The sequence below is a fragment of the Lampetra planeri genome, chromosome 5, assembly GCF_965212315.1.
Source record: "Lampetra planeri chromosome 5, kcLamPlan1.2.h2, whole genome shotgun sequence".
In the NCBI taxonomy this organism is placed as follows: domain Eukaryota; kingdom Metazoa; phylum Chordata; class Hyperoartia; order Petromyzontiformes; family Petromyzontidae; genus Lampetra; species Lampetra planeri.
Genome location: NC_136111.1, coordinates 14,678,890 through 14,706,484, shown reverse-complemented (window position 1 = coordinate 14,706,484; position 27,595 = coordinate 14,678,890). Strand labels below are relative to the sequence as shown.

The window sequence follows — 27,595 nt, the reverse complement described above, 5'->3', positions numbered from 1 at the left end:
AAGTGATCTGACGCCACACGGTTAGGTAGTTCTTTTCCTCAATTGGGTGTGTTCAATTCACATGCTTGACTCTGCTACAAAAGGTGACACTTTTATTATGGGTTTAAATTACAGCACAAACAAAGCATTGCATAAAAAAGATATTCGTGAAATACGTTGTAACAAGACTGCATTACAAAGTGTTAACGTGCAGTAAAATTGGTGTGTTTGGTTCTTAAAATCTGGGATCGCAAATTGGCCGACACTTGCTCTTTCATCTCGCGTAAGACACCAGCCATGTCAATAAAAGTAATTCATTCTTATAGGGCTTAATAAAATTCCAAGTTAAAATGTTGACTATTGGTCAACTCAATGCAGGTTTAGGTCCTCTGGATATGACAGCATTTGAGTCTCCTGCGAATGCAGGTGTTATTCCGTCTGCTGCAGCGTCTCCTGCTGCTGCTCTTCCAGCTGCAGTTCCAGCTGCAGTTCCAGCTGCAGTTCCAGCTGCTCTGTCTCCAGCTGCTCTGTCTCCTCCTGCTGCTGCTGCTGTTGTTCCAGTTCCAGCTGCTGCATGTGCTGCTGGTGTTGCTCTTCTTCGCAGTCCTTGATGAGCTGCTCCGCAAGCTCCACGGTCTCGTAGCGCACAAGCTGCACGCGCCGGTACCCGTCCTCGTGCTCCTGGTACCTACACACCGTCGTCGTCATCACCAGCCATGGTCAATCCACTGCTGGATGAAGGCTTCCACACACACTACCACCACCTACTGTACAACATCATCATACACAGAAGACTTCTTGCACGAGTCAAAATGTATTTTTACTTAAAAATATTTGCTCCTCTTTTGGCTCTGCCTTAAAAGAGATACCTGGCACAATGTGTAAACATCACTGCTGGGGAGACCAAACGCATCGGGTGTAGTGCTGGCCGCCCACACCCTCGTGTGCCAGCCTCCATAGGTGCTATCTAAAGGCACTTTGCCCCAACAGTTGAGGCTATATGGGGGATCCTTTCTCTTGGTATGGAGGTGTGTGGGTGGTAGGCAAGGGTCTTCTATTCTTGCGTATGGCAGTATGCTCAGGAGCTGGATGCCAATGTCCAGGTGTGCTCGTCAGGACGGGAGGGCTTCTGGAGAGAGTTCATGTAGCATTGCTATTCCTCCTCCGTTGAAGGAGCGCAGAACTACAGTGGTTTACTACGTGGTCCATAGTTTGAGTTGCACAGCCACAATCGCATGACTGTGGCTCATCTTTAAAAGAAGATGATGCAGCTCGAGTACCGGAAGCGTGGGTATCCCGGCGGCCAGCGGAAGCGGTGAGCCACGCGCAGGTGCTTGGTGAGGGTGCTGCCACGCGAGAAGGCCTTCTCGCAGCAGTGGCATTTGTAGCACGCGGCCGCGGCGCCCTGCACACCGGAGCACACGCGGCACGTTGGATCACACGCGGCATGTTGGAGCACACGCGGCACGTTGGAGCACACGCGGTACCCTGGAGCACACGCGGCACGTTGGAGCACACGCGGTACCCTGGAGCACACGCGGTACCCTGGAGCACACGCGGCACGTTGGAGCACACGCGGTACCCTGGAGCACACGCGGTACCCTGGAGCACACGCGGCATGTTGGAGCACACGCGGCACATCGAGACGCAAGCGGCACGCCGAGGCACAAGCGGGACCCTGGAGCACAGTGGGGACACAGCAACGGGGGACAGCGTGACGACAAACATGGCGTGTCCTCCAAATCCCGGGATCCGACGCTCCTCGCCTTCACCAACCTGCACCGGGCAGCGTGGTGAAGTATGGTCAAATAACCCCCCCCGATGACCCGCATGGCATAGGGAGGCCTGGTCTGGCAGTGGATTGACAAAATGGCTGTGTTTGTACGTACCAACTCGCATTCTTTGTTGTTTGTGTTGTGTTTAGTGGTTGCTGCCTGCTGTGGATGCTATTAGCGCTGTATGACACGGTTGAGGATGATATTCATGCTGGTGGTTGTTTGTGGTTGTTTGTGGTTGTTGGCATTGTTATTCGCAGTGGTGGCGCTGGTTGTGGTTATTTGTAGCGGTTTTTATTCATAGTGGTGGTTACAGTTGTTGTGGAAGTTGTGGCTATTGTTGTGGTTATTCTTGCGGTTGTTGCTCATAATGGTGGTTGCGATTGTTGTGGTTATTGTTGCAGTTGCTATTCACTGCGGTGGTTGCAGTTGTTGTGGCAGTTTCGTTTGTTATTGACAGTTGCGGTTGTTGTAGCAGTTGTGGTTGTTGTTATTCACAGTGGTGGTTGCGGTTGTTGTGGCGGTTATTGCGGTTATTTTTCACAGAGCTGGTGGTTGTTGCTCACCTGATGCACGCGCCGGTAGTGCTGCCGCACGGTGTTGACTGTGCGCGCGGTGAAGTCGCACCCCGGCGCATCGCAGATGTGGGGCTTCCCAGTGGAGTGCGTCTCCATGTGGCGACGCAGGTCTGCCTGATTCTTACATCTACGCCCACGCACAGCGGAGCCGGGCACGGCGTCCACATCAGCCCGCAGAACACCACAAATACAAAGATACCCCATATAGCCTTAACAGACTGTTGGGGCAAGTGCAATTAACGAGCAACTATAAAACCTGGCACGGCACAAGAGGGGGTGGGTGGCGATAACCACGCCCAGCTGGCTTTGTCTCCCTAAGTGGCGATGTTTACATACCGTACGAGCTAACCATTCTATGCTGAGTGGACCTAGGGGAGGCCCAGCACCAATGAGGTACTGGTCAATGGTATTAGCTGAGCTATTTGAACTCGGGCCGCCAGGTTTATAGGGCAGTTTTTTATGTGTTAACCCATGGATTTTCTCCAAGTACTGTTTATATCATCATATGCAGTACAATTTAAATAATGGCAGCTGCCACATGCTCATTTTGACCAAACCCAGCGAAAGCCACAAATTCCATCTGCGATGGCATGACAGATATTGTCAGATAATACTGTGCAGTGCACAATACAATGTGTGTATTGTGAGTGTTGTAGATGTAAAGCGACCAAACATTCTGCTTTGGGTGGGGCAGTCCTGGTGTTCTAAAGCATTTGTAAGAATCTGGATTTTGTCCCAGGTAAACATTTTCTAGTCTCATGCTCAACATCTGGGTTGTGGGTAGGGTTGGCAGATATGTGCGAGGGCCTATGAGCAGTCGGCTGGGCAAACGTTATGGAAAGGATGGGGCGAGTGGTTGAGTGGATGTAGCCATATTCAAGTGGGGCCAACTCACCATGTGCCCTGGTTGAGCCTCCCAGATACTTATCAGCTTAATGCATGTGTGTATATTTTTCATCGTAGGATTTGAACTACAATGCTTAACATGGCTGGTTATGTGCCATGTGAAATGTGTTTGTGCGTGTAGTGAACTATGCGATAGTGCGTGCAGGCACCGTACCCGTGCTGGCACATCGAGCAGGGGAAGGGTTTCTCCGGCTCATGCCGGTACCGGATGTGATGGCGCAGCGAAGATGGGGCCGGGCATGTCATGTCGCAGAAAGGGCACTTGTAGTGGTTGACTGCATTCAATACCAGACAGCACGGATATCAAATGTCACGTTAGGCATGAAACGATCCACTGACTCAGCAGTTCATTTACGTGCTACAAAGAAGGGCCATTGCCCTAGACGTCACCAATTTTATATCATTTCTTTCAAGGCAGTATTTTATTTATGAACACATCAACATTGAGTCATTGATGATCGATTATTGACATCAGTTAAGGTATATTTTAACACCCAGGATAACAATTGCAGAACTGTGTATATTAATAATGTTCTTCAAGGCGTGGACATTTTATCCACATTTCCCATTAGAATAACGATCGGAATTAACAGGAGAGAAAAAACTAGAAGTACAATCAGGATAGACGGTACAAACAAGACAGTGGAAACAAGACAGTACACACGAAGTTAAACAACGAAGCCAGTGCACAGACGGCACGAGTGATATGGTCAAAACAAGAGGGTATCGATGAGAAAATAAATTAATTCTAGATTTGAAGCTTTCCTGACTGCAAGGATTCATACTCTTAGGTTTTTTCGGTAAAGTCACGTAGGTAAAAAATAAAAATAAATAAAAGTAAAATAAAAATCACGACGTTTCGGAGGCAACACAAGCTTCCGTCTTCAGGTGGAACCGCCACAGCACGCTTGCTGTGTCAAGTTAAGTACTTGATACAGCAAGCATGCTGTGACGGTAAAGTACTTGATACAGCAAGTGTGCTGTGACGGTTCCACCTGAAGACGGAAGCTTGTGTTGCCTCCGAAACGTCGTGATTTTTATTTTACTTTTATTAATTTTAATTTTATTTTTTACCTACGTGACTTTACCGAAAAAACCTAAGAGTAGAAAATAAATTAGACTAAGAATATATGAAATGTTATGAGACAGTACAGACAATACGAGACAGCACAAATTAGAAAAAAGTATGTAGAGGCAGATCTTGCATAGCGCGACCCCGTCGAACATTGAATCGTGATGTTGCTCTTTGTCCTGGAGAATTTTTTGTTTGACGAAAAAAATAAAATCCAAACTCGCTTTTGAGTGAGAACACGCAGCGCCAGTCGGCCGATAAAATGCACCCACCACCAACTTTGTTTACATTCGCTCAGCCAATGAGAGATGCCGCACACCCTAAGCCAATCAGCACTCCACCACGCGCAATTCGATTATTACAATTCGTGGCCATGGTTACATACAAATATCGATTTTTTTTTCCCACTCCAGTTTTATTACAGTACATTTATCCAGGTGAGGACTCGCGACACCAATATAGAGTCTCAGAGGCTCCACCTAAAAGAAACCTCACCACAGAAATGTCGACTGAGGGCATCACTAATAGAACTCAGATGGGGAGAGCACCAGCTCCCCCAAGCTCGTCTCCCACCGCTGCCTTTAGAAGTACAGTAGAATGCACTTGAGTAGAGTACATAATATTTACTGACGTGAAAATAAATTAGTTTTTTGAAATATATAACATGTTTTCTACCTGGATTATTATTTGTGCTCTTACGGATACTGCAATGAAGCTCTCATAAATTGCTCATGCATAAGAAATAATGCTGTCGGACCCCTGTTAGTGCTGATTCTATTTGCGCTCACTTCTCCAGTAACGTATCTTGAGCAATAAGCGAGGTCTGTCTGTAATTCTTTTAAACAAACTGTGATCCTGAGTGCGAATAAAATCATGGATGGGGTGAAGAAACACATGCCTATCACATTCCATGCAATGAAATCTACCACACATTGCACACAACAGCAAAGAATAGATGCTGAGGGTTGCACTTACTCTATCCGGTCTGTAAAGCAGACCCCTTTATAGAGGATTCAAACAAGAAGGGGGTAAAGCCTGGAGAACTGAGGTGGGGGCAGGGGTTAGGCACAGGGAGAAGAGGGCAGCAAAGCAAAGTGCCCATGGGAGCGAAATGGAACGCAACCAGGCGGAACGCAAAAACCCGGGAGACCAACGCAAGACATGCGGCTCAGGCTGTTCGCAAGGTAGGTTTGGAGGCACAGAAGCAAACGTGAGACAATCTAAGACTTGGTGGTTGGGGAATTAGGTGTGAGCACAAAAGTGCCTCTCTTCTGCCAAAGTAAAATACAAAGTCAATATTTCCTAGATGGTAAAATATGTATTTAAATACTTCTGTAAGGAGTTTAAAAAATGAACTTCAAAATACTCTCACGGATACCGACTTGGGTTGAGTGACATTGTGAGAGGTGGAGTTCATGCATTTTGCATTCAATGACGAAGCCATAATTGGTGCTTCAAAGTGGAGTGGTGTGTGGTAACGACTCTGTATAGTGGTTATACATGGTGGTGATTGTGGTGGTATATTTTGAGTTGGTGTGCCTTGTTTTCATTGGCTCTCGAAGATGTGACGGTGTATGTGATGTGTGCGGTGCAGCATTTTAAAGAGAACCATGCTGCGTTGGTGGTGGCGATTGTGCAAAACTCACTGTGGTGTCGCATGTGGTCTCTCAAGATCCGTTCACTCGTGAAGTTCTTGGAGCAGTGGGAACACTGAAATACTGCCACTGCAAGCATGCACCACGTACACATTAAGATTGCATCACCTTGTCAATGACATTGCATCGTGAACACACAACAACTTACTATTGCACACGTGCCCACTACAAACAACCCATACACTCCACAGAACAACAAGCAGTACATGCACTATACTAGTACCACTTTAAGAAGGGCAACAGTCGTTATCATCTAGGTAGGCTGGTCCTCATCATAGGAATGTGGAATTTCCACGACTGGCTGAGGACCTCGAACATCACACGACACGCATAACACTCACCATCACACAACACATCACGCTTACACCTCACCATCACATAACACGCATACCACTCATCATCACACAACATAACACACATACCACTCACCGACATACACAATTCACCAACACAACACACCACAGCACACATACCACTTGCAAATACACCATAGCAAAGTACAATGTGCAAATAAAACACCACAAATACCACTCAACCCTTACTCTACTTGTTGCACTTGGATGATACGTCTACTCTATGGCATCAATAAACGTGACGACAGCACCTCTGGGTCAGATGGTATTCAAATAACCAGCTCAACGAGCTTGGGAGCCCCAAAGCCGAAGGACTCAAGGAAGTTACCACTGCTGCTTCTCTGTTGTCTTTGCACTCGACAGAATCGCATCACCATGCTTGTAGTGCCACGATTTCCATTGCCCTTCAGGTTTTGCAGATCAATTCCCCCGTGAACGGGGGTCGGTAACATGCGGCTCTTTAAGGGATGCTGCGTGATGTTACTTACTAAGGACCACCGTCTCGTAATCACATGCCTTGGCGGCTCTTGAAATATTGAGTTTTTACCGATTTCTAAAAAAATGGCTCTTCTTGTAATTTAGGCTTCCGATCCCTGCCCATGACTAAAAAGAGCTCATTATACTCACTCTACTTTGACGTTAGACTGGTACCATTCGCCTATTCATGCATTTACACCGACACGGGTTGACTCAGCAGCCTTGAACACCCTCCTGCCGCCGTGGGGCAAGAGCATCAGCACTGGGAATCACAGCAGGGAAACTAAGATATTCAGGATCGGTGCCCGACTACCCTTAACTGACTTGGGCGTCGTGCTGGCCTTAATAGCCACTTGCTAACAACACTGGCGGTAGCAGTATTACAGGGCTACGTGGTAGACTGTTGCGTTCGTTACCCTGGTTGGTCTGGTGACGTGTGACGTGGTCGATGAGCTTGGTGTTGTTGGAGAACATGCCTCCGCAAGTGGGGCATGCAACCACCCTCTCCTGCGTATGCGAGCGCAAGTGCTCGCACAGGCGGAAGCGCATGCGGCACGTGGCCTCGCATTCTGAGAGAGCAAAGGGGGAACCCAACAACAACGATGCATCTGCACAAACGGATATGTTTACCTTTTTTTCAAAGCAATGGATTACGCGATCAAATATCGGTTCAATTGCTTAACTAATCAGATAACACGACTGTAGTTGTAAAAATTCAATAAATGTTAAAGCAGTTCCCGCATGTGCCGCTGAACGGGAGGTAATGGGTGGGGCTTGAGGATGCCATCAGCATCATCAGCCGCATCACGCTGGACGTGGCTTACAGTTTGATTTATTTTGTTTAACAGGTGAGAACTTAAAATACAGGATACAGTGTAATTTGCAAGAGTAGCTTGGGTCAACAAAATTACAAAAGTAATAACAGAAACAAAGCAAAACAACGAAAAAATAGAATTCACCACAAAAACAACAAAATACAAAACACACTAAAAACAACCACGTGAGAGGAAATCGAAAACGGTGCACAAATAGACAAAAAAATATAAAATCAAATAAATTTCCTTAACCGATAGTTGGCGCGGACAAATGACCTTTAAGAAGGGGATTTCCCCTTCTTCAGAAAGCAGGTTATGGGGGTGTCCGCCACTATTAGCAATCTATCGGCAGTGCAGAAAAATACATTTGTGGACTGTACTTTCCCACACCTTAGATTAGCACGGTTGGCTACGCACAGTGCTAAAGAAGTTCAACATACATACATAGATACGTACTTATATCTACACCCTTCACCAACCTGCATTTACCAGCGTGGAAAAGTAAGTCCCATGAACCCCACAACCTGCGCGGTGTGGGAAGCCCCTCATCCAGTAATGGATTGACAATAATGAACTGTACATGTGTGGACATTGTTTTGAATGAACACGACATCCACCGTACAACATGACAGAGCACGCGAGAAAACATCCAATGCAGCAGGACACATTAACAAACATCTCTGGTATAACCTATAACGAGACTGTTGGGGCAAGTGCTGTTAGCAAGCACCTATGAAGGGCAGCACGGCACACTAGGAGGTGGGTGGCCAGCACCACGCCCGATCGCCTTAGTCTTCCCAGTGCTGATCCTTAAACACCGCACCAGGTACTGATTTAAGGCAGTCGACCTAGAGGAGACCCAGGACTGGTTCAAATATTCGCTACTGTCATTGATCGTGGGCAGGAATCAAACTCGGGTCACCGGGTTCTTAGCGCAGTGCATGAACCATTGACCCACCGCTCCCAACACACAAAGATCTCCCGTATAGCCTGAACAGACTGTTTGGGCAAGTGCTATTAGTGAGCACCTATGAAGGCCGGCATGGCACACGAGGTAGTGGGAGGGTGGCCAGCACCACGTCCGACACACTGAACACACACACGCGAGCAGACACACACACAGGTCATGGGCAAAGAGCAAATGGGACACAGGGTCACACGCGTGAGCAGCGAACCTTTCCAAAGGCAGGTGATAGAACCTCCGTCAGTGTTGACCGCGCCGGACTGCTTGAACTTCTCTGTGTGGGAATCCACGTGCCGGTAAAACCACTCAGGGTGAGAGAATTTACTCTGCAATACACACCAGACAGAGGCAGGGGACGCATGCCACACGTACACACCGCATATCGCACGCAATGTACACACAGCAAAGGCAATGAAACTGGGCATCAGCTCATCAAATAATAGATTAATAGGATCACGCACATAGCAATTGGTTAACCGCTTATGATATGCGATGCGATTGTAAGCGTACAGCATATGTGTGTATTTATAGTACAGTATATATAAGTAGTGGGGACTGCGTTACGAACCCGGTCACCCGGGTTCGATTCCCACTCAAGGCCAACACAAGTGACAATTATCTGAATTGTGGGCCTCCCCTACGACAAATCAGCCTTAAATTAGTATCTGGTGTAGTGTGTAAACAGCGGCACTGGGGAGCCAAAGGCATGGTGCTGGCCACCCACCCCCTCGTGTACCTTGCCGGTCCCAAAAGTCTGTTAAGATTACACAGAGCATCTTCGTGGTGGGTGTGTGTGTGTGCTCACTTCGCAGCCATCCCACTGGCACTTGAAGCTGTCGGGCAGCTCGGGCACGAGGTTGCGCGTGTGGCTGTCGAGGCCGCAACTCGGCACGCTCCGCATCACCGCGCCCTGGTCGCACGCGCCGCCAGGCAGCAGCGCTGCCTCCTCCTGCAGTTGCGGCAACGAAGCGTCGGCAGCAGGGTCTACCGAGGGGATGGCTGCCTTGCACGAATCGAGGACGAACAGGCCCAGCTGCTTGAGTTTGGTGTGGAAGGCGTGGAAGTAGATGTGACGTTCTAACTCGGGCGGACCCTCGTATGCTGTGAAGCCGCATTCCCTCCACAGGCAGGTCACCTCGCCTAGGCACACAAAGACAAGTTCCCCCCGTATAGCCTTACTAGACTGTTGGGGCAAGTACTGTAAGTGAACCCCCTGAGGGGCTGGCACGGCACAAGAAGGGGTGGGCGGGCAGCACCATGTCCGGCCGCCTTTGTCTCCCCAGTGGCAATGTTTACCACACCGAGTACTCATTTGAGGTCTAGGTGAGACCCAGGACTGGTTCAGATTACCGTCACTGGTGTATGCATGGCTGTGCACATAAATAACATACACAACACACGTGCGCGTGTGCACTTTGTTAACTGCAGTCGGGTTCGCAACTGACATAACTGTACTGTTTGCGATGACAATACATCCTTGTTAATTTGCCATCAAGAAACAAGCACACGGTAACAGGAATGACTGAACAAGGTCACATGTCTATCAAATGAAAAAATATATCGTCCCCACACCTGTGGAAATCTGGGATAGGTGGGCACGCAGGTGGGAGCCCACGTGGCTGCTGAACACCTCAATGCTGGAGGAGACAAATGCACAGGTGCCCCACTCGCACTGGAGAATCGGCACCATCTTCTTGGCACACCTCCGTGGCGACATCTGCTCACACGCACAGCACACACAGCGTGGCACATCACATACACAACACTCACTCTATTCGTCACTCAGTGGCGGTGTCGTCACCACGACGCCTGTGCCAGGCCAGGTGCACTCTGAGGCCACGTGGAGTGTCGAAGGCTCGCTGACTGGAGGTCACGGGACAGACCCAACATGTGCCATGGGTTGACAGACCGAGATGATGCCCCATCTGTGGCCCCTACACCCCTATATGAGATCTTCACTCAAAACTGCTCTAGAGGAGTTGTACCCCCCTAGCTGCCACTGCTATTCAGTGGCCTAAAATCAAATGTTTTCGTTCCGGATGACCGTTGCAACGTATGATCTTGTCTTTTGATTTAGTGTGCTGATCTTTAAAGGTGCATTTTAAAATTTTTGATACTCCTACTGATGCTCCTGCTGTTGTGGAGTGACTCATGCAGCCAGCTATGGCTACAGGGTTTGGTAGTACATGTTGTTTGTCGTTTATTGTGAAATTTCGGTCACAGTTCCTATGTTCACTGTTACATTGCTTTTATGGCTTTATTTTGGTGATTTCGAAAAGTGTTTTGGTTTGGTCATGTTTGTTTGTTGTAGTACTGAGTTAGAATGATGGCTTTAATCTAAGTTGTCTTGTGGTTGTTGTTGTTGTTTGAATTTTTTTGCACAGCGTTGATGTACGGTGCTTTTTTTCTGGAAGACTTTGCAGTTTTTTCCTGGATTTTTCTGTTTGCGCATAGTCACTTTCAGATGTTTTCTTGTTCACGTTTTTGTTGTTTTGTTTGTTGCGGTTGCACCCGATTCAAGAGCCGAATGGCTCACAGGGCTACACCAAATAAATTAAACTGAAACCCACATGGCACATCACACACACACATCAAACGGCACACACACACACCATGTCACATCACACACCCAATGGCACTCACACAACATGGCACATCACACACACACACAACATCAAACAGCACACACACACACTCCATGTCACATCACACACCCAATGGCACTCACACCACATGGCACAACACTCACACATAACGTGAAACAGCACACACACCATGCCACATCACACACCCAATGGCACTCACACCACATGGCACAACACTCACACACAACGTGAAACAGCACACACACACACCATGTCACATCACACACACACACACCATGTCACATCACACACACCATGCCACATCACACACCCAATGGCAGTCACACAACATGGCACATCACACACACAACATCAAACAGCACACACACACACCATGTCACATCACACACACACAATATCAAACAGCACACACACACACCATATCACAACACTCACACACAACATCAAACAGCACACACACACACCATGTCACATCACACACACACACAACATCAAACAGCACACACACACTCCATGTCACATCACACACCCAATGGCACTCACACCACATGGCACAGCACTCACACACAACATCAAATAGCACACACACCCCATGTCACATCACACACACCATGCCACACATACACCCAATGGCACTCACACCACATGGCACAGCACTCACACACAACGTGAAACCGCTCAACAACCGCCATTCGCCACTAAGTGGCGGTGTCGTCACCACGGCGCCTGTGCCAGGCCATGTTCGCTTTAAGGCACTTTTAAGGCCACATTAAGTGTCGAAACAGAAGACACACACACACAACATGGCACTCAACCCCCATGACACATCACTCACACGCACGCTTACCATGGGCACAGTATATACTACAAAGGCACTCACGGAATGAACCTTTGTCCCTATCCCCCTGTGTCTCCCACATCTGGGCCTCCGTGTCCGTCTCACCGTCTCCCACTCGGCGTGTCCCTCCCTGTCCTGTGTGTCCGTCGCTCTTGCCCTTTGTCCCTCTCGCAATCTCCCACCATCATCATCATCACCCCCTCGTCTCAGACTCCCATCTCGCCACTCATTCTGCCGTCTCCCAGTCTCTGTCTCTCAGTCTCTCCCAGTCTCTGTCTCTCCCAGTCTCTGTCTCTCCCAGTCTCTGTCTCAGTGTCGCCCAGTCTCTGTCTCAGTGTCGCCGTCCCCGGGTCGTAACGGCGTCTCTCTCAGTCTCTCTCCCCACCTCGTCTCCCCCCCCCCCACCTCGTCTCCCCCCCCCCCTCGTCTCCCCCCCCCCACCTCGTCTCCCCCCCCCCCCACCTCGTCTCCCCCCCGTGTCTCACCGTTTCTCTCCCCCCCCCCCACCTCGTCTCACCGTCTCTCTCCCACCTCGTCTCTCTCCCCCCTCGTCTCTCCCCCCTCGTCTCTCTCCCACCTCGTCTCTCTCTCCCCCCCGTGTCTCACCGTCTCTCTCCCACCTCGTCTCTCTCCCCCCTCGTCTCTCCCCCCTCGTCTCTCTCCCACCTCGTCTCTCTCCCACCTCGTCTCTCTCCCCCCTCGTCTCTCCCCCCTCGTCTCTCTCCCACCTCGTCTCTCTCCCCCCTCGTCTCTCCCCCCTCGTCTCTCTCCCACCTCGTCTCTCTCCCACCTCGTCTCTCTCCCACCTCGTCTCTCTCCCACCTCGTCTCTCTCCCACCTCGTCTCTCTCTCTCCCCCCCCCCCCCCGTGTCTCACCGTCTCTCTCCTCGTCGTCCCTCGCGGTCTCCGCGTCGCTCACCGCCTCCGCCTCCTCCTCCGCCTCTTCCTCTTCCGCCGCTGCCGCTGCGAGCCGGTCACGTGGGAGCGCACGCGCAGGAAGGAGACGGAGCAACGGAAAATAATCAATCATTGTCGTGAATCATTCCGCGTGCGGGAGGAACTGTGTGGACGCCGTCGGATCGATAACATCGCGGGATCGCGACGGGTTCCGGGTCGCGGGGAAGGGGAGATCCGTCCAGCAAGTGGATCGATCGTGGCCAATGATGATTCGGGCAGGATGCTGTTGGATGGGTGCCCGGTCTCACGCAATCCGCCTCCTGTCCCACACGTGACAAGAGTTAGTTTACTCGTCCCTTCTAGATTTGAAGCTTTCATGACTGCAAGGATTCATAATTTTAGATTTTTCAGTAAAGTCACGTAGGTAAAAAATAAATAATACAAATTTATAGAAAAAATAATAGAAATAAAATAATAAATCACGCCGTTTCGGAGGCAACACAAGTCTCCGTCATCAGGTGGTAGCTGTGACGGTCCCACCTGATGACGGAGACTTGTGTTGCCTCCGAAACGTCGTGATTTTTTTCTTTTATTTCTATTATTTTTTCGATTATTTTTTACCTACGTGACTTTACCGAAAAACCTAAGAGTATATTTACTCATCCCGTCAGCCGCACGCACGGCTCTTGGCACGAACGAACAACGTCGCAAGTGAACTCTGGCCCGGTTTCAACGTTCAGTGTCTCGTTGGCAGGGGATGGAAGACCCATTTATCTAAAAAAAAATTAAGCAAACGCCAAAAATCTCACCAAACTCAATGCGCAAATCTATGGCGGCTATAACAGCAGTTTTGGGTATGGGCATTCTGACAATATGAAATTTGTTGTCAAAGTAAGGCATGACGGGTTTCCACTGTATTGGGAAGAGCATGTTTGGTGGATTGAAGGATGGCTCACAGGGCTATACCTAATAAATGAAATGAACTTGAACTTGGTGGCGTGACGAAAGTAATGGAGCTGCCTAACGATGGAACAAAATAAGTAGAGCGTGGGAGGTCGCTCCTTTTCCTCTGCTGCCCTCGATCTGTAGCCATCTGCACTGCTGACTCCTTGTAGCTCGCTGGTCAAGTCCGTGCGAAAGTATTTTCTCCCTCCACCTATGACCGTCTTTGTCTCCGCATCCTGTTATCAATATAATCCATCGTGTATCCTGTACCGTACAATTATTCTCTCTCTGCCACGTCGTGCCCTCTTCCCCATTCCGCAGGTGCCCTCTATGTATGGGATCTTGAATTGCAGTTTGATTAAAATTATTTATGAATCCAAATGAACATATATTGCAACGAGTGCTGCCATCTCCACGTATGCCACCAGGGAGCAGTGCAGGAACGCCTTCCGGCCACTTGGTTGAGCATTGTGACATGGCCCCCAACCCACTGAGCTTGGATGTTTGTTTACCTTTTGGTGGTTTTTTTCTTAGTTTATGCTCCATCGTTAGTTTATGCCTATCGTACCATCGGCATCATGTCACGAGATGCAGTCAAAATTACGTAGAAAGTGTCAGCGAAAGACATTGTTCACAGAACTACATCCCAAAAATCCTTCACGTTAATTTGTGACCCTTTCCAGAGATGGTGGGGACCATTCCCGACACACTCTGCTATGAGATTGTTGCATGACAAACTGAAAAATCCCAGACCTGGAACTTTCTAATTTCTGTGTATACACTATTTTAATATACCCCTTTTTGTAGTGTGCAGTCACTTGTGATTTTAATAAGACAATCATCTACAATTGAGAACCTAGTTTTTATTGCAGGTGGCTGCCCATATTCGAACATAGGCTCTTTCAGCGGTGGTAGCTCAGCGCTCTAATTCCTTAGCCACAAGATATCACCCGGGTCTTATGTTTAAGGCTCGTAATGTAATGCAATATTTGTTGGATGGAAACATGGCCTAAGTCTCAGCACAGTGGCTCACAATGATTCATGTTGCGCGCTTAGATAGAACGTTCGTTCTGTTTTATGTTCTCTTTCTTGTTGTCGGGAATTTTCCAGTTTGCTTAGCAATTAAAGGACTGTGCAATACAGTTTTAACCAAATGAACATCGATGCCGAGATTTTAAAAATATCTAAACCGTTGCTTATTGTGAGTTTCATGTGCAAATATGAAACCATCACATCCCAGATATTGCAAATTGATTGAAATATCTTGATGGCCATGTTCCTGAACAATGTTTCATTTCCTCGCACAAGGTTTTGAATTGTATTCGTAAATTGCTTTGGAGAGAAGAAATTGTCTTCTTGGTTCTTTCGGTAAAGTCACGTAGAATTGAAATAATAAAATAATAAAAATTAAACATAATAAAGAGTCTGTCTCCTCGACAGACCTGTTCTCCACCTGAGGACGGCTACTTGCGTTGTGGCCGAAACGTCGTGAGAATTATTTTATTATGTTTTATTTTTTTCATTTTATTATTTCAATTCGACGTGACTTTACCGAAAGAACCAAGAAGATGAATCCCTGCAGTCACGAAAGAAGCTTTAAATCGAAAGAAGAAATGGTGTTTGCATGAAGAATGGGAAGCAGATCACGTGAATTACAATTTATATGCAGATCCCAATAATGATCCATAAAATATACCAGTCCTCAATTAAGGAATAGTAAAAAAAAGTAAGATACTTTGGTTTTTCATTGCGCTGATTCTAGTCAGTGGACAGTAATTTTAATTATAAAAAAAAACCCACAGCTCTCCGTTACCCCATTAATTTTACAAGATTGAATCCACTTATTGTTAATCAAATGACCTGGCCACGTGATTAAAGAAATCTGAGTAACACAGCGGTACCATAATGACGGGTAGAGTGAAGGTGCATTGGACCGTGAACTATTTTATGAACCCATCCACCCGAGTTCAATTCCCGGTGACAGCGAACATCAGTGGCGAGTGAAATTTGGCTGCTCCAGTCCCCTCCCCGCCCTTTAACATTCCGCATTGGCCAGTGCGGTGAAGTATGGTCAAACAACCACTATGACTGACGCGGCGTGGGGAAGCCTTCATCCAGCCATGGATTTACAAAGGACTGTGAATTTATAACTTTATTATTATGATTACATCACTACCACTTGTTCCACTGTCTGTAGATGCCGGCAGACCATATGATTAAATCGTGGTGAATAATTTAAATCGATCTTGCGGGAGCTTAAAACAGCCAGTTACCAGAGCCCTTTGTGACCCAGAGTGTCCCCTTGCATTTACTCCTTTGTAATGCACAACCTTACTGTACTCTCTCTACAAAATAATAAATAAATAATCTCTACTCCATTCTGCATATCCACGTAAAATTAACCAAATGTGTGGTGCGTCAGCTTAGTGGTTTTTACAGATCAATATAATCAAGCAGAATTCATTTAAGCAACCAAACTCTGGACGAGTTTCGACCTGGGTTTCAGCAGTAGAGTCAGGTTTGTTAAACAAACTCTGCTGCACTTACCATATGTTATTGGCAAGCAAAATCCATATAAAATACGATTATTATTCTTTGGGTCTTTCGGTAAAGTCACGTAGATAGGTTCAAACAATATGACAAAATAACAAAAAACTACGACGTTTCAATAGAAACGTTTCAATCGAAACGTCGTAGTTTTTTGTTATCTACGCAACTCTACGTGACTTTACCGAAAGACCCAAAGAATATTAATTCCTGCAGTCACGAAAGCTTTAAGTCAAGAAAATACGATTACATTAGCAATTCATCCAAATGTACCTGATCTCCTCAGACTTCAGAAGCTAAGCAGGCATGAGTTTGGATAGTGCTTGATCTATTTTAAGTTTAGACTCTGCATTGCAATGGTGACCCAAAAATGCGTAAAAAATGCGATGAAATTAAATGCCTCCCACTTTTGTTCAAGTATTGAAAATAATAATAGGTTTTACCCTTCATAGCATTGCAACAGATGTGAAGATGTTCAACCACCAAATAGATATATTTTGCAAGGAATCAAGAAGAAAGCTGTCTGGTGTAGGCCAATCAGTTAAAAAAAATAATGCATATATTATCAGAACATGTTTGTTTGCATGTTTACCACAAGTAAGTGTGGTTAATGTAGACTTGATTCATTGCCAAAGGTATCGATTTGGTGTTTGATGATCTTGGCACCTGTTGTATTGCCAGAAAGTGTAAAACCTATTCTTATTTTTCATCCTTTGATATTGGCAAAGATGTCCCACTTTTGTTGAATCTGAAAGTTGGATGGAAACAGTTACAGGAATATCTCCAAATGTGACAGAAATAGACTGAAAGCTACAATAATAATAGAACGTGTCATGCCTGTAACCCATGGGGAACATAGAATAAACGTCGCCAAGCTTCACACAAGCAGCTATATGTGCATGACGGTAACATGGAAAGAATGTTGAATTGGCAACCAGATATACAAAATACTCTTCTGAGTGAACAGCTGGTGATCCCTTTTCTACCAACGTTAACTTACAGTGCATTGACCAACTGCACCACCACAGGTCGTTTCCTGGCCATAGCTAACATCAGTGGTGACGTCTAAACGAAACCTTGAGCCTTCCCATTTTCACCAATTGTCACTGAAGAACGCAGTGAAGAATGTTCTAACAACAACCCCATATCCATGACCGACATGGCAGGAGGAGAGCTTCACCCAGCAGTGGGTTGGCACAAGGATTATAATTAAAACAGACTCACAATATTCCATAAACATTCGTTGCAGTGTTGAGGCAAAGAGGAAGGTGGAATGGCCACATCCGTGCTCGCTGGTAAAGGTTCAGTGGTTTCCTTCCGTACCTTGTGGTTTCAATGATGGCAGTTAAGAGCCGAAAAACATTTCTGCTGACTCCCTTGCAATACACATACCAGGAGTTTGCCGTCATAAAAGTTAACCTTAAAACAAATTGTCAGTGTTCAGATCTGGCGGCGGTGGCCATGCACGCTTGGAATCCACCACTGTGGAGGTAAGGGTTAGTGGATCGCACATTGTTGCGAAACTCTCTTCCCGTGGGCGTCAAGGAGCCATGACCCTGGCTTGCCAGGTAGCAGCGTACCAGTAGACTGCAGATTAATGGCATCTGTCCCTTCTGTATGGGAAAGTGTTGCACCCCCCTCCCCCCCTTGCACGCGTGGGGTTTCCCCCCACATGTATAAGCACTCAAATAATCGGCTGAAAACATATACTGTAAATATATATATGGGTCCCCATGTGTTGCTGATTGTGCAGTGCTACGAGATGCAATGTTCGTGGTTGACGCTACATGACAACGCTCGTTTTTATTCCTATTATCATCATACATCTTGCAGTGCAACAGTGAAGTGCCATTTTCACTCATCCGGAGAACTCGTTTTGCCGGGGGTAAGAGGAGAGGTGTAACAGCGACAGAATGGGACATCGCGGTCACTGTGTGCCGTGGGACATAAAGGTGTCACCCAAACACGCAGCCTTGCTACGACTGCGTGCTCCTGGGGCCTCCCTCCCCAGTGGGGGTCGTGAGTTTCGAAAGCGGACTCCAACCGAGACCGCGAACAGCAGAGATTACGCGTACGAAAAAGTGCTGTATATGTACAATCCAAGAAGGTCGCACTCATTACACACAAATTGCTTGCCACAAATGAGCCACCACTACATTTGGTGATCTCGTCAAGCAGCATAAACCATCATCACGCGATCCCCGGTCATCATCGCAGCGGTGTTTCGCTGGCCATCGAACAAAGACGGCCACTGCATCGCGCGCTTTCAGATGCGCTTCTGCCGATATTAGGAAGCCACTGGAGATATGCACTTTTAAATTATCTCCATTGAAAACTCATTTATTGAGAACTACTTTTTGCGTTTAGTTTATTGTCCTTCCTCCGTATCTCCGATTAGCACGGTTATTTACGGACAGTGCGAAATAATGTCAACATATCTACAATTAGCAAGTCGTGTGTGGTGGGGGGGGTAAACTCTTCCAAGATGCCTGGCCCAGCGTGTCTAAGACAATTGCAGGGCTTGCAACGTGTACCTCTGATCTACGTTTGCCAGGCCACACAATAACCGGTCACGCATGACATTACACAACAACACTTCCCTGTGTGAAAATGTGCTGCTGCTGCTATTGCAGCGAGCAGGGTTTTGTATCTGCGTGGTCTATTGCGCAGCTGGTTCACAGTGGCAGGGCGCAGAGGGCCCTTGAGCCAGGGTGGGTGGGTGGGGTGGAGTGGGGGTCTCACGAGAGGGGGGGGCAGGGGGGGGGGCTCTCTGTGTTGACGTCAAGGCCGGGCGGGGGGAGGACCCCCTTGGGGCGCGTTGCGATGCGAGCGCTCTAATGAACACACCAAGTTTAGATACCTGACCACTCCTGCTTAGGAACAGGTGTAAGTAGCGCAGAGGCAAGGCGACTGTGGATATACATTCATATTCAGTGTACACGGCGGTGCGAATATGTCGTTGATGTTTCACTCGACTGCGCACACAATTCTTGACGGACATTGAATCACTCGTGCAGATAGACCTTGTCTTTTCACGCATCGTCTACTGAATTTACAAACGTGACTGTAATGAACACATGTTGTAATTCTATAGTAAATTATTCCATAAATTGCAAACTGTGAAGATACGAAGTGTACGTTCGCTCTAACCTCCACTAACCAGCTCCTGCTATTGGCCAGTCCAGCACCCGGCAAAGGTCCTGACGTTTTTCGGACTTCTCCGACTCACCGCCTCACCTCTGCTGCTGTCACTGCTGAACGCGACCCGTCTCCTCCACTCGTCACTGCCATCTCCTGCCCCTGAGCATTTGTCAGGTCTGTGCTGCATCAGCTCAACTCGCTCACCGCCGGGTCTCGCTCACCATCTGCCTCGTTTTAAGAGGGGACATCTTACTGCTATTCGCAAAGGGTTCTCCCATCGTGTCAAAAGTTGGGCTTTGCATGTACCATCATTTTACAAACATCAAATGATGGTCATAGCTTTTTGAAAATAAGACACTGAAAATATGTGCATTTATTTATGCATTACTTAACTATTTAAAATGTGACACGTTTCAATTAACTAATTTACAGGTTATTTGAACTTTTAGCATTATTGTAAAAAAAAAATTGCACTATGTGTGTATGTATTCGTCAAGTCACAAAGTTGAAGAGGTTTGAGTTTCAAATCTGGTAGGCCACTCCGGTATTAACCTAAAAAAAACACGTCTGCTTCATGGTGAATGTTAAAGATCCCCTGCCGTCATTCTAAATGGATAACCCATTATATGCCGTCATCACGGTCCGAATTCGAAAATTACTAATTTCATAAGTTGTTGAGCCAGCTGGCCAGGTTTTGGGCAAAACCTGGCTCACTTTTCGCAAATTAATCCTTTTGGATTGCACATAGCAATCATCGCCCCCTACTGGCAGACTTATGCCAACCTTTCAGGCATAAGTTACCGTGTGCCACGCACCCCAAAGAATTGGGAGTGCACTTTCAAATGAAATGTGGTTAGATGTGTGATGCGCTCTGGGACGCAACATTATAGAACAAAAACATCCTCAAAACAGTATGGGGCATGTCTCAACGATGCTTGTGTCTCTGACGAAACAGCAGAAATTCTACATTCTTACGGTAGTATCCACTATTTTTTTAAAACAAAAGTATATTTTGCATAGGATGGTGGAGATGTAGCCAAGCGCCAACAACATGAACGTGAAGTAAAACTCCTGTCTGCATTAAAGTGTTCCAAGGCCCACACACATAATACAACATCCTGGGGTTCTCTTTATACTGACTAAAAACATTGACTACAGGGGGAGTTCTCATTATTCTTGTCTGAGAAACATTGTTGGTGCCATGATGGCTTGCTCCGCCCAGTTCTTTTCATCTGCAGAAAATGTAGACCTTTCCATCACCGCAAGAATTGTTTACTACTGTACACGTTGCGAACATCTGCACACATACAAAGGGGGTTTTAAATGTGCAACGGCGCTGACATAAAGGCTGTCGACCCTGTTTTTTGTTAGCTCAAGGCTTATGACAATAAGGTTACTTTGGCCTGGTTGTACCGACTTCATATTTCCTCTTTTAGACATCTTTTTTAGGTCAACGTGACCAAAGTCTGTATAAAAGTTTAATCGGATTCATTCAACGAAAAACGACCGCGCTGTAAATTTCTCCACGTGCTGGGCTGCGACGTGGCCAAGGATTGGCAATTCAGAGAATCGGTTCTTGGGACACGTGTGCGTATTTGAGAGATGTCAGCAGCTTGGTACACGTGGGGTTTTCTCCCGTAAATATTTTTCCCTTATGGAGGACACCCTAACAAAAGTTATAATACTCTGTAGCTTTCCTACATGTATTTAACAAAAAAAATCTGTCGATGGGTTTCTCATCATTTAAAAATGAGTATTCCAACATACAGCTGTTATTAATAAAACAAATTTTGGTTAGAACGCGTTATTTATAAATGTGTCGCAACCCTCCACTACCCGACACGGCCAATCAGTAAAAAATGTGTCACGTTGACAAAAGACAAAAAGTTCACTACTTTAGCCCACCGGTGTGTTGAAGAGTGAATCCACAACATTTACAATTTTGAGTACGACGTTTCGCTGGTAATTACATCCAGCATCATCGGGCGATTTGCCAGAATAGTGAAGCCTGCTCCCGGTCTTAAATAGTGCAGCAGGGTGACGTCACCATTTAAATGTTGTGGATTCACTCAACACACCGATGGGCTAAAGTAGTGAACTATTTGTCTTTTGTCAACACGACACATTTTATACTGATTGGCCGTGTCGGGTGGTGAAGGGTTGCCACACATTTATATATAACGCGATCTAACCCAAAAACCATTATTATATTGGTCGCGAAAGCCTACATGTTAAACATACAGTAGTTAATTAATCTAAAGCGTATGCTCTCACCCATTGTTGACGCTTTTACGAATTGTAATTTTCCATGTTACGTCCCCTGGTGATTGAGCAAAATTATCCGTGGTTGGTGCCACTGCCTCTTGACACTGGCCCACCGGAATAAGTTGTAGCTGCAAATACAGCAGGTGTTTAATGATCAAAAATCCAAGTGATTTTCTGCTCATATGAGCATTGAGGCAGTGCTAACTTCCTCCTTATAGCACTGATCCAGTGTCGGAAATTCCACATTGCTTTTTTGGAGGCGAGTCTGCTCATCGGACAACTAATGTTGAATTCCTCACAGTGGTATTCAAAGATCAGCAGCTGAAGGTTCCAAAGCAACTTGTACAATGTTGGACACTACCACAGGACATAACACACGTGACTTCCTGTGGCTTTCTGGAATGATGGCCAAGCAACGTCATGTCACATCACGTTCAGCACATAACACTCGAGAGCAAGGGGTATAGCTATCGTCTGTGGGATTAATCGGGAAGATGATTCTAGAGTGATGCTGCCACACTCTGGGAGTGATACTTGGTCGATGCATACGGGTTTTAATTCTGCCACGTTTTGCAATTGTACAATCGAAACACAGCCTTAACGGTCGCCCCTTTCAGTATCTCAACTGGATATAGGTTTGCTACTTGGTCACCGATGCCTGGGTGTTCACTTCAAGGCGTCTGGCTATCCTGCCCTCCTACGAGGGCCATATAGACGGGGTTGGAGGTGGGCCAAGTGCGAGTTTTTCCCCAGGCTGCAGATTTCAAGGGGGCCTCAGAACAGCTCGAAGGCACCTTGAGGGAGCCTTATGTGCCATTTTATCCCAGTCCTCCAAGAACGTCTCAATGGTCCTATTCTCCACACTTGCCTCACCTAATGCAACTATGTCTTCCCCGCTTGTGTTCACAACACTTTGCTGCTACATGTGATGTTCTCGTAAACTTCAAGGTACACTCCACATACACCTGTAAAGGCGTTGTTTCTTGTTGCTTTATTACACCTGACTCATAACATTATTACTTTCTTACCCATATTTTAAGCTTTATCTACAGTAGCCCATACATAATATCTATAGAAAGCTTCGTGATCTCATCACAACCATATCCCTATATAATGACTAAATACAGGTGACAAAGTCTACTGCCTCCACATTCTGATTGTGGTTAGGAAAGGAGTTAGTACCAGTATGGTAGTGGTTAGAAAGATCCAAATTCCATCAATTTAATCTAGATTTGAAGTTTTCATGACTGCAGGGATCCATACTATTTGGTTCTTTCGGTAAAGTCACGTAGGTATAAAATAAAAGTCATTCCTGACATGCAAACCCCTGGAGTCTACAAACTAAGTTGCACCTGTGGTGGGTGTTACATTGGGGAAACAAAACGACATATCTCGGACCGTGTTCGCGAGCACAAGTCAGATCTGAAACACGGCAGAACCAATACCTCCGCCGTGGCTGACCATTGCTATAACGCTGTGGGCTCTCATTGTTTATTCCAAGGTACTCTGAAAACATTCGGGCTACTATCAAAGGTTTGTTCATGAAGCCATCCAGATATATAAAGACATAACTTCAACCGAGAAGATGGATACAAATTGAGCAATCATTGGAAGGATGTTATTAACCAGGTAAAACCTTAACTGCTTTATGGTGTTGCCTTCATATCCGTATCTCGTTTTTTCAGCCTCCCACTCCCAGCCCCGCTCACTTTTGCCTTGCTCGTCTCCTAATCCCTCTATCAGCGATCCACTCCCCCGACCCCCCCCCTCTCTCTCTTCCCTGGCTCCTCCCCCCTCTCTTACCTATATAGCCTCTTGTCACAGCAGCCCTTTTGCCCACTTCAGCAATTGTTTCTTGCTGTGGTTGTCCCACCTGATGACGGACGCTTGTGTTGCGCCCGAAACGTCGTGATTTAATTTATTCTATACCTACGTGACTTTACCGAAAGAACCAAAGAGTATCCATAAATTAACTTTTTAGAAAATAAATCACCATAAGGTAATTTAAAGGGTTGAATGGAACTATAATTTTTAGCGAAGCAAAATTTGAATCACAGCTCCTAGTGATTGATATGTAGCAACCCTAGAAGCACTGTAAATCAAAAACAATAGCAAGGCACGTTCACTATGTTTACTGTATTGGAATAACAGGTGTATTACTTGTAACACATTCTCCAGATTATAAATCAGAATACACTTTCTCTCCCTGTATTTTAAAGCAATAAGTATCTTATAATCTGATAGGTGTGACCAGAATTTTACTGTATAATTTTATTGACTCAGGACAAAAGTTTGGGGTGTGTCATGCTTCATGGATCATCTTAGAATATGGAAATAATGTTTTGTTCAAGGTTCTGCCTGAATGGCCTTCTTCATGAAATCATTAAGTAAAAATGTCTGTTGAGGCTCTCATCTATATTGATCAAATACGTCCGATCCTGACAAACCTCGGAAGCTAGGCAGGTTTTAACCTAGATAGTACTTGGATGGGTGACCACCATCGTCTTGTGGGTAGGAGAGTGGCAGAACCTACACCTTCACCAACCCGCACTGACCAGCGTTGTGGAGTAAGGTTAAATAACCCACACCACCCACACATTGGGAGGCCTTCATCCAACGGTGGATTTACAAACGGACTGTAGAAACGTATATTTTGTTACCAGGCGGTCGGATGGGATTTCACGAGGGTGACTAGCTAAACGTAACCCTTTTATAGACGAACTACAAAAGTCAGTCATAAATACCGGCAAGTTAATGGGGCTGTGCAAAGCCAACTTGCACGAAACACGTCATCAACAAAATTGTCCATTGTAGATTATGATCAAGATGGTGATAGTAATGGAGGTGATGGTGGTGGTCACGTTACCATACCTGTCAATCCCTTATCAGTGTCTACCTTATAACAGACCAATTCAGACCTTATTGGTCACCCCGTGCCCTTATAAATCTCAACGTTAATCCTACAAAGTCCCATTGCAAGGGAGAAACATACACTGTTTTGGCCGTATTTAAATGAATGTACGCCGTATTGACCTGAAAACTCAATATCCCTGGACAAAAATACGGGTAAACCGTATGGGTTGATAGGAGTCACTTGGAAGTCACTGCCTTAGCCACTTCGTAATACCACGGTTAACAGGATAAACCAAAACTTTGTGACACAATCTACCGATTATCAGGTGCTTATCCAGAGGTCAAACTTGACCAGAAATTGGCCTTAAGTGGTATCCCAGAGGTTTGTCATTGTATTATCTACTCAAAAGCAAACAACTCAGAGATAGTGAGTTTCATCCTCTCGGTTAAGGGAAATGCGTAATAAAGCACGTAACAAGATCTGCCAAAAACCACCCCATATCAGCGCAGAGTGGGTGTCAATCGATAAGGAAAATTTTATATCACAATATTAATTCAGACTGCCCATTCTTCTCTGGTGCTCAATAGTCCGGATCACCGTTCCCCCAACCATCCTTGCCGTCTACTCCTGTTTCCAATTCCAGGCTTAATCAGTTTTGTCCCTCGATGGCATGCCTCTTATAAAGTAACGATGACTTCTGGTTCTGGATAGCGTCTCTAGAGGCGTTGTGTCATGAATCCAAACAGTATTTGCAAATGAAAACAAAACAAACTGTACCCACAAATAGTGGGTATGCTGACACAATTCGAACTTTGACCTCGGGCAACGGTTGTCATCCGATACGAATGAGCAGCAATTGCAGCTGAGCGCCGCTCCATTGCCGAGTCTTCGTCAGCAGCTGGGCAGTCCGTTCGCCTGCCAACATCGATTAATTTGTAGTCATACGTTCAGTAAATCCACTTAGTTTCAATGCATGCAAATTATACGCGTCATATTCCCTCTGGTTGATCATTCAGAAAGGCGGTAGGTAACTAACCGGACGGGAGAAACGAGGCGTTGCAGATTGACAAAGTACATGAAGAGTAGAAAACAAGGCAGTACAGTACTGGCAATAAACCAAATACAGTACATACACAACGCCACACACGCGCCAATACAACTGTGGCCTTAAAATAAACATATAATAGGCGACGTTTCGGCCAATGCCCCTTGATACTACACGAATATACACTACTGCACAGACAGTCCAGTGCTGACTTTAATCAAGTCAGCGAATACAAGGGCAAATGAGACGGCACGGGCAGTAGACACACAAGGTACAACACTCATCATTGCTGACAATAACCGTGCACGTTCAATGCAAACGAGAAAATCCAGAGATCGAGTCAGTACACACAGTACAGCTGGGACAGTACATATACAGTTGTACAAATGTGAGCAGCCAATACAAACGCGAGATCGTACGCCAAATGCAATCTCCGCCCGCGCGGAGACAATAGGCGGACAGTAGCCACGACACTAGGCGGACAGTAGCCACGACACTAGGCGGACAGTAGCCACGACACTAGGCGGACAGTAGCCACGACACTAGGCGGACAGTAGCCACGACACTAGGCGGACAGTAGCCACGACAATAGGCGGACAGTAGCCACGACACTAGGCGGACAGTAGCCACGACAATAGGCGGACAGTAGCCACGACAATAGGCGGACAGTAGCCACGACACTAGGCGGACAGTAGCCACGACACTAGGCGGACAGTAGCCACGACGCGAGCCTGAAGTACAACAACAACAACACACATAGCCGGCGTCAACGCCACGTGCGTACAGCGAGGAATCGATTCCTGAGAATCGTCGCACGACGACTTCCAGAATCGACTCGCGTGGTCGATATCCGCCCGGCCACATCCATGCGCGCCACCTGCATTGTTGTGATGACGTCACGCCGGTTGCGGAGGGGGGGGGGGCGTGGGGAAGGCGGGGGGGTGGGTGGGGGTGTAACAAGGGCGGGGCTTTAACACGGGCGCATCTCCCATTGGATGACCCCCCCCTAGTGGGCGTGTTTTTATAGTGACATGGGCGTGGCTCCGGTCTCGCGGATACGGGAAGGGGGAGACTCCCTCGCTACAGGTAAGCGGGGGGGAGATGGTGAAGAGGGGGGGGGGGTCCTATTGGGGGGACTCTCGACACTTTTGTACTCGTTAATTGCCCGCGTGGGGTCGCGATACCCCCTCTTTCTCTCCGCCTCGTCACGCAGCTGTCGCTTGCCGGGCTCGCGGGCGCTCCGGGGTGGCTGTCGCGAAGCTCCGCGTAGTCGTGTGGGCCCACCCCACCCCCACGACGGCGAATTATCTCCTGGGGGTGGCGGCGGAGGAGTTCGGGGGATCGCGGGGACCCCCACTCCTGTCGTGTCTTCCAGTCGCTACCCCCTCGCCTGACTCCCACTGCCACGTGTCTCACCCTCCTCTGCTTTCGCTCCGTGCCTGAACCCCCCCCCCCCCATCAGGCGCAGCGCTTCCTCGTCTGTTGTCACTTTCCTCATTCTCCCCTTCCACATCACCTCCTCGAGCAAACCTCCACGAGCCCAATCATTTATTTTCTCTCGATCGCCCCCTAACCACAACTCCTTCCACACCCCCACCTCCGGCTTGGCGTAGGTGAGTGGTTCGCTTTTAAGTGTTGAATTACAATGTATTATTGCCACTTTGATTGCAACCTCGTTGTTGATACGTCTTTCGCACGTGGCCAACATTGGTGAAGTATGGTCAAACAATCTCCGCCACCAGCACGGCGTTGTCGGGCTTCATCCAGCAGTTGATTGACCCAGGAGCTCCAATGATCATCGTGCGTTCAGATATTTGTTTAAAGATCCCAGCAAGTATCGCTGTGTTGGGTGTAACCAGTGACATCGCGGGTAGATTGGCACC

At 47.1% G+C, this 27,595-nt stretch overlaps 2 protein-coding genes across 6 annotated transcripts in view; one reads left to right on the top strand and one right to left on the bottom strand.

The window, feature by feature from the left end:
* Positions 1 to 77: 77 nt before the first annotated feature.
* Positions 78 to 13,032, bottom strand: LOC144718968 (histone H4 transcription factor-like). Of its 3 annotated transcripts, none has more exons than XM_078594617.1 (10): positions 12,895 to 13,032; positions 10,147 to 10,291; positions 9,380 to 9,714; positions 8,786 to 8,900; positions 7,212 to 7,364; positions 5,957 to 6,034; positions 3,393 to 3,513; positions 2,321 to 2,459; positions 1,260 to 1,384; positions 78 to 667 (listed from the first exon to the last, which is right to left on the bottom strand). In XM_078594617.1, exons 2-10 carry the CDS (start codon positions 10,289 to 10,291, stop codon positions 409 to 411), a joined length of 1,470 nt encoding a protein of 489 aa, XP_078450743.1. In that variant the 5' UTR covers positions 12,895 to 13,032; the 3' UTR covers positions 78 to 408. The 3 variants fall into 3 exon arrangements, with proteins under 3 accessions (XP_078450743.1, XP_078450744.1, XP_078450745.1); XM_078594618.1 differs by lacking the exon at positions 12,895 to 13,032 and adding an exon at positions 12,124 to 12,208; XM_078594619.1 differs by lacking the exon at positions 12,895 to 13,032 and adding an exon at positions 12,061 to 12,125.
* Positions 13,033 to 19,596: 6,564 nt separating this feature from the next.
* The window catches only part of LOC144718967 (protein Aster-C-like), a 30,629-nt gene continuing 22,630 nt past the window's right edge, over positions 19,597 to 27,595 (top strand). The window contains exon 1 of one of the 3 annotated variants that reach the window (XM_078594616.1): positions 19,597 to 19,722. The gene's annotated coding sequence lies outside the window, so the exon portion shown is untranslated. Of the gene's footprint in view, positions 19,723 to 26,727; positions 26,799 to 27,200; positions 27,326 to 27,595 lie in introns of those variants that run through there. The other 2 variants (XM_078594615.1, XM_078594614.1) reach the window with 2 other exon arrangements.